The 7,965-nt window shown below is 48.0% G+C and overlaps 1 protein-coding gene across 1 annotated transcript in view; it reads left to right on the plus strand.

Annotated features, from left to right (window-relative positions):
• efna1b (ephrin-A1b) overlaps positions 1-7,396 on the plus strand; it is a 15,465-nt gene extending 8,069 nt beyond the window's left edge. Inside the window, exons 2-4 of the mRNA XM_084336935.1 lie at positions 5,269-5,564; positions 5,791-5,979; positions 6,554-7,396. Of these exons, the coding sequence (XP_084193061.1) occupies positions 5,269-5,564; positions 5,791-5,979; positions 6,554-6,675 (607 nt within the window). The 3' untranslated portion in view covers positions 6,676-7,396. The remainder of the gene's footprint in view (positions 1-5,268; positions 5,565-5,790; positions 5,980-6,553) is intronic.
• The last annotated feature ends 569 nt before the right edge of the window (positions 7,397-7,965 follow it).

A 7,965-nucleotide genomic window follows, 5' to 3' on the forward strand; every position in this document is an offset into this window, starting at 1 on the left:
ACACACCACACGCACGCACGCACGCACACACACACACACACACACACCTTTCCCACTGATGCAAGAGCTACAGTAGGGCTTGTGAGAATTTATGTGTGCACGGGACAGAGGAACGACTACAGTCACCTTCAACCTGTCTCTTTACCCACACCTCAGTGTCACACACACACACACACACACACACACACACACACACACACACACACACACACACACACACACACACACATACAAAGAGGCTCCACCAGGCCTTGATAAACAGATGTGCTCGCTGAGCCTGCGGCAAGAGGTGCCCTGAATATAAGGGTCTTCAGAGAACCCCTCTCTCTCTCTCTTTCTCTCTTGTTTCACCTGCACACACACACACACACACACACACGTGGGAAGAAGCGCTGTAGAAGGTGGAGTGGCGATGGTGTTCTTTTCTTTACCTCTATACACACACACACACACACACACACACCACACACACACACCACACACACACACACACACACACACACCTGGCTCTCTCCTGCAGGCGTAGCTATCACGTTAACGCGACTTTCACTCTCTCTCTCGAGAACTGTCAGTCAGACGGGGAAGTAGGAAGGAGAGAAAGACGAGACTGTTCGACGGCAGAGAGGAGCCGCGATGAAAGAGAGGTAGATATGAAGAACGGGAGGAGGAAAGAGAGGAGAGAGAGCGAGTAAAGGAGGATGGGAAAAGAGAGCCATGTGTAGTTAAGGAGTAGGAGGAAGGAGAGGAGAGAGAGAGGGAGAGGTGGGATGGGAAAAGAGAGTGAGTGTATAACAGAGTATAGGTTTGTGCTCTCAAGTCTCTGATTCAACCGACATCAGTGGGCTGGATCTCTCCCAGTCAGACCTCGATCAACCCACACGTGCACACGTGCACACACACACGCACACACACACACATGCACACACATTCCTGTCAGTGTGTGAACAGTTCAAATGCTACATGTGCGCGGCGCGTACATGCACAAACAGACACACAAACAGACACACTAGTTAGGCAATGAAAACTCCAGGGGGGGCAAGGTAGAGTTGTTATAGTAGGGGCCCTGTAGCCTTCAGGCTCTGTATCTTTGGGGAGGGAAAGGGATCATTACACCCCTTCCACCCTCCGCCCCCCCCCCGCCCCATTTTCTAGACTAGAGAACACACTGGCCCCAGACCCCTGGCAGCTTTTAATTAGCCAGGCCGAGGAGGGGGAGGGGGAGGGGGGGTGAAGGGACTGAGGAAGGCGAAGGTTTTCCAAAAGTACGACGACAGTGTTCTGTGAATGAGATTAGCGACAGAATCTCTTCCGTTTTTGTGGTGGATTTCAGACGGGGGCGCCGTGTTTCACGGGGAGGTAAGCCCGCTGACGAGGAGCCGCTGAGCGAGGTTGGGAGCCAGGTGCGCGGTGGTAGCGAGGTGCGCGGTGGGAGCGAGGTGCGCGGTGGGAGCGAGGTGCGCCACGTTGGATTTGAACGAGTCGCTTTACTTCAGTGAGAAACAAGAAGATGAAGATCCCAAAGGTCTCGCCCCCGACCCCCCGCTAAAAGTCTGAGTCCAAGGAGGCACAGGAGAATGAGAGAGAGAGAGAGAGAGAGAGAGAGAGAGAGAGAGAGAGAGAGAGAGAGAGAGAGAGAGAGAGAGAGAGAGAGAGAGAGAGAGTAGGAAGGAGAGAGCAGAGATTGTTAGGCCAATTAAGCTGCTTTCGGATGTGAGCGTTTGTATGTTTGCTCTGAAAAACTATCTATCGTGCTTCAGCCGTTTGTATGTACTGCCTTACACACACACACACACACACACACACACCACACACACACACACACACACACACACACACACACAGACAGACAGACAGACAGACAGACAGACAGACAGACAGACAGACAGACAGACAGACAGACAGACAGACAGACAGACAGACAGACAGACAGACAGACAGACAGACAGACAGACAGACAGACAGACAGACAGACAGACAGACAGACAGACAGACAGACAGACAGACAGACAGACAGACAGACAGACAGACAGACAGACAGACAGACAGACAGACAGACAGACAGACAGACAGACAGACAGACAGACAGACAGACAGACAGACAGACAGACAGACAGACAGACAGACAGACAGACAGACAGACAGACAGACAGACAGACAGACAGACAGACAGACAGACAGACAGACAGACAGACAGACAGACAGACAGACAGACAGACAGACAGACAGACAGACAGACAGACAGACAGACAGACAGACAGACAGACAGACAGACAGACAGACAGACAGACAGACAGACAGACAGACAGACAGACAGACAGACAGACAGACAGACAGACAGACAGACAGACAGACAGACAGACAGACAGACAGACAGACACACACACACACACACACACACACACACACACACACGCACGCACGCCCATTCTCACTGACACTCGTTCTTACCCTGGAATACAGCGCAGTGCTTGTGGGGCTAAGCTGGGATGTTGTTTGTGAGGCCATTGATTGGTGAGGTGAGAGTCAAATATCCTAACCCAATCATTCCAACCCCCTCCAATGTACAGTCATTACCTAGTATGGTTTTGTCAATAGTTCAATGTACAATTGTGTTTGTTTGTACAGTGTCTCCTCCCCCCCCCCTCAATGTACAGTGTTACTTGTTTATACAGTATGCCCCCCGCCCCCCCCCCCCCCCCAACCACCTCCAATGTAAATTACCCAGTATGGTTGTCAATATCCCAATGTACCCAACCCCCCCCACCCAACCTCCAATGTACAGTTTCTACGTCAAATGTATATACTCCCTTTTCTTGACTCCTTCTGTATCACAAACAGTACTGTATTTGCAAATCTGGTATGTCATAAATGTATAGATGTAGCAGTACTGACTATCTGTATGTCATGTATGTCATATATGTCTATATGAATTGAAAATGGGGGACCCTGATGGAAACAAGACAAACGTCTTTCTCAGGTCTGCATCCCCTTAACAATTGTATGTATTGAGCCGTACTGTATTGTACCCATTCTGCAATCTGTTAAATAAAGTTTTTCATTCATTCATTCAGGTGGAGGATCATCTGGCTATTAGCTCTGGCCAACAAGTGCAGAGCTGCGCTCAGCTAACAATGCATGTTTTGACAGGCAGGCAGGTTAACGCTAACCAATACACACACACACACACACACACACACACACACACACACACACACACACACACACACACACACACACACAAAGGCAGGGAGGAGGGGCCAGAGGCCCACGTTTGGAGCCAGTGTGTCTGTGACTTAACTAGGGGGCTCTGACAGGAGTCACAACAACAGGCGGGGGGTGGGGGTGGGGGGGGGGGGGGGGTCACAGACGAGACGCCTTGTCCCACGCTTTGATGCTGGGGCACACTCTCACAACCCACATAAACAATAATAACACACATACTTAACACAACACAGTCTGTGTTTTTCTCACTTGCACTTTAAGCCCTCTTCTCTCTGTTACACACACACACACACACACACACACACACACACACACACACACACACACACACACACACACACACACACACACACACACGCGCACACGCTGTGGTTGAGTGCAGATAGAATTTATGGATAAGAGCCTATTATCCCTGAGGATGTAATCACAGTCATATGCAAATATCAGTCAGTCTCATCAATTCTAGGCCCTGGGCTCCACACATTGAGCAGCAGTAGTGAAACCCTGCCAGCCACGCACAGGCACACACACACACACACACACACACACACACACACACACACACACACACACGCACGCACACACACACACACACACACACACACACACACACACACACGCACGCACACGCACGCACACACACACGCACGCACACACGCACGCACGCACACGCACACACACGCACACACACGCACGCACACACACGCGCACACACGGCGCACACACACACACAGCACACAGACACACACACACACACAACCACACACCATTGGTCAGTGGCCTCAGTTACATTCTAATTACACCAAAAGACAGCGGCCTCAGAGAAAGGTGACTTGATTCACACAGAGACCTCTTTTGTAGTGTCTGTTTTGTGTCTGTGTCTCACTTGGATAACAAGATGCACACAAGAGAGCAAAGTAGGTGAGAGAGAGAGAAGGGAAGGAAAGACTTAAAAAGAACCATAAAACTAAATGGAGGGTGAAGATGAAGACAGAGTGAGAGAGAGAGAGACAGACAGTCTGACTGTCTCCACCTCCGTCTGTCTCTCACTTTGATGGAGCGAGGGTGAGAGAGAGAGAGAGAGAGAGAGAGAGAGAGAGAGTCACATGTAGCAGCAACGATACGATCCCTATTGGCGCACCAACAGACCGCTGCCGCCGACACACTGGGAAGAGACGTGAAAGAGAGGAAAAGCCAAATGACTTGTGCAGACGGGAGGAGGGAGAGAGAAACTGTGAAAGGCAGACTCGTGGAGAAAGAGAGAGGGGAGGAGGAGGAGGAGGAGGAGGAGGAGGAGGAGGAGGAGGGGAGTGAGCTGTCACTCAAGTCAGGATCTCATCTGCCAGTGGGCAGGTGGCCAGTGAAACTCAACTCTTAACACAACATGGCAGCACCGCGGCTGAGAGGGTAAACAAGAGGAGGCAGGGTTGGGGAGGGGGGGGGGGGGGGGGGGCTGTGAGGGAGGGAGATGGAACAGGAGAGATCATTGTAGGTGTGTGTTGTTAACCGGCCGTTCTTGTTTGTAGGTGTGTTGTTGTTAATCACCCGTTCTTGTCCAAATAAATATAGTGAACGAGTGTGGCCTGATTGGTCGGTTCTCTAATCCCTAGACAGGTCTGCGCGGGGCCCGACGTCACGGTGGAGGAGTACACAAACAAACACAAACACATTCACACACTATTGGACATGACTCACTGACGGCTTAAGCTGTTTGTGAAACGTGTGTGTGTGAGTGTTATCCGCGCGAGTCTGCTTGGCAGCTGCCCTGCGTGTGTATACATGTGTGTACACACGCAGGGGGCGACCAGCCCACGCTGACGCGCACGCGGGATCGCTGTAACCCCCAAACAGGTGTAGGGGCCACGCCCGCACATTATGCTTACGCCGTGGTCACATGTACACACAAGCTTAACGGTCATAATGATCACCGGTTGTTTATCAGGTCACCAAAGAAGAACAAAACAACGCAATCGACCTGTGGATTTAATGAAACGCCCCAAAGACCTCGCCGCCGCTGACCGCGCCTCTCTTTCTCTCCCCCTGTAGCTTCCTGTGGGACGAGCATGCGGTGGAGGTGCGCATCAACGACTACCTGGACATCATCTGCCCCCACTACGCCCGCGGCGAGCTGCCGTCGCAGGAGGCGGAGCGCTACGTCCTGTACATGGTGGAGAGGGAGGACTACGACGTGTGCAAGCCCCACTCCTTCGACCAGCTCCGCTGGGAGTGCTCCCGGCCCTTCGCCCTGCACGCCCCCGAGAGGTTCTCGGAGAAGTTCCAGCGCTTCACGCCTTTCACCCTGGGCAAGGAGTTCCGCCAGGGGGAGAGCTACTACTATATCTGTGAGTATTTAAACACGTTTTCTGATACTGCTGTGGTTTTTATGCTTTGATTTTGATATGATTTTCAGTTCCAGTATGTTGATTGTATTAAAACATCTCTCTCTCTCTCTCTCTCTCTCTCTCTCTCTCTCTCTCTCTCTCTCTCTCTCTCTCTCTCTCTCTCTCTCTCTCTCTCTCTCTCTCTCTCTCTCTCTCTCTCTCTCTCTCTCTCTCTCTCTCTCTCCAGCCAAACCACTCCATCATCACGGTCAAGAGTGCCTGAGGCTGAAGGTGGACGTTGTCGGCCATAAAAGCCCTGTAAAGACCAAGGCCGACAAAGTCAAGGACGAGGAGATAGAGAAGGAGATGGTCGGAGGGAAAGGAAAGTTAGTCCCCAATGGAGGAGCGCACAACCCCTCCAACCGGCTCCCAGCAGGTGAGCATCCTTCTCATCTCATGAAGAGACCACATGGCCATAGATGGAGAATAGAACACATGACTATAGATGGAGAATAGAACACATGACTATAGATGGAGAATAGAACACATGACTATAGATGGAGAATAGAACACATGACTATAGATGGAGAATAGAACACATGACTATAGATGGAGAATAGAACACATGACTATAGATGGAGAATAGAACACATGACTATAGATGGAGAATAGAACACATGACTATAGATGGAGAATAGAACACATGACTATAGATGGAGAATAGAACACATGACTATAGATGGAGAATAGAACACATGACTATAGATGGAGAATAGAACACATGACTATAGATGGAGAATAGAACACATGGCCATAGATGGAGAATAGAACACATGACTATAGATGGAGAATAGAACACATGGCCATAGATGGAGAATAGAACACATGACCATAGATGGAGAATAGAAACGACATCCCAAAGACTTCGGTTGTTATCTCTGTTTTATAAATGTAGAAGTGGCAAAGTGAAATACTGACACTCTTCCTCTTCCTCTCTCCTCGCCCCTCAGACGACCCTTCTGTAATGGAGCCCAATGTCCAGAGGAGTGTTGCCAGCTCAGGAGTCCAGCTGGTTTCTGTCTCTCTCTTCTTCACCATGATCCCAGTTTTATTAGCCCTGGCACTACACTGAGGCTGACACCAGGCCTACAGCCATAACAGAGACACTATGAAATCCAATGCTGGTCATTGGCACACTGAACACTTGAGCCTTTTTTTATAGATTTTTTTTTATACAGTATATATGAGCATGGACAGAGCTGCCAGTTTGTGTTTGTGTGTGTGGTTGACGTGTTTGCGTTTATGTGTGCGAGTGCGAACGCAATTGGAACGTAGAGCGTTCCAGAGAAGAAGACCTCAAAGATTTTTTCCATTTTTCTTTATTTAATGATGATGGCAATTTCCTAATTTTGACCTTCGGCTTTTTTTTTTTTTTTTTTTTTTCTTTTTTTTTTTTTCAACAAAACTGGAGCCGCAAATGATAATTAACACGGAAAATGAATGATTAATGCATTCGGAAGTAGTTTTTTGTGTTTTTTTTACTGACAAGAGGATAACAGCTATCCTGATGTTCCTCTCAACGTATCATAACATGGGTACTGTGACTAGTAGTCTTTGACATTAATATTCATCTCATATTGCTGATGTCATGCTTTCTCCTCTACATGTAGAGATTTATTCTGTTTATTGGAAATGTTATGTACTGTAACGATGTACACTTTTCTTACGGGGGGTGTTTGTCATGTTGTTGTGTAGCACTCAGTCCTGGGTTATTTCTCATTATGTCACTGGATATACAATTTAAAAAAAAAAACACTGGGCAAACCAATGCTCTCTTTCACTCACAGTGTGAAGACGCCTGGTCTACCACACAAAATCATCTTCAATACGTTACAATACGATATTTTGAGTGAACAAATTGTCCTCGTTTGCGTGTTTCCTTTGGTATTTTGTGTATAAAACTCATGTGTATGGTTTGCATTGAGCTGGGGAGAGTAATATGAAACAAGAGCAGGGTAGGACACATGATAATATAAGAAGAGAGTAAATAGACAGAGCTGTTGAGAGGTGTTCTGGACTGTTGCTTTCATGTGGCCATTCACTCATTTCCACTGTCATGGCTATATCATGGTACACTGTTTAATATGGTAATGTGTTTGCAGACAGGGATCTCAAACACACTTGCACATTATATTATATACTATATTATATTATAGGTGTCAGATGGAAAAGTCTCTCCCAGTATACTCCGATTACAGTCATACTGTATTAAAATTGTTTTGTTGTTCAAAACATCTCTCATTTTGTACATATTTGTATGTAAATTTGTATATAGAGAAAATTATATGAAAATGCATTTGTTATACATGTGAAAAATCTTAAGTGAAATAAAAAAAATATGGTGATATAATAAAATAAATGG

The sequence above is a fragment of the Notolepis coatsorum genome, assembly GCF_963971535.1.
Source record: "Notolepis coatsorum genome assembly, chromosome: 19".
In the NCBI taxonomy this organism is placed as follows: Eukaryota; Metazoa; Chordata; class Actinopteri; order Aulopiformes; family Paralepididae; genus Notolepis; species Notolepis coatsorum.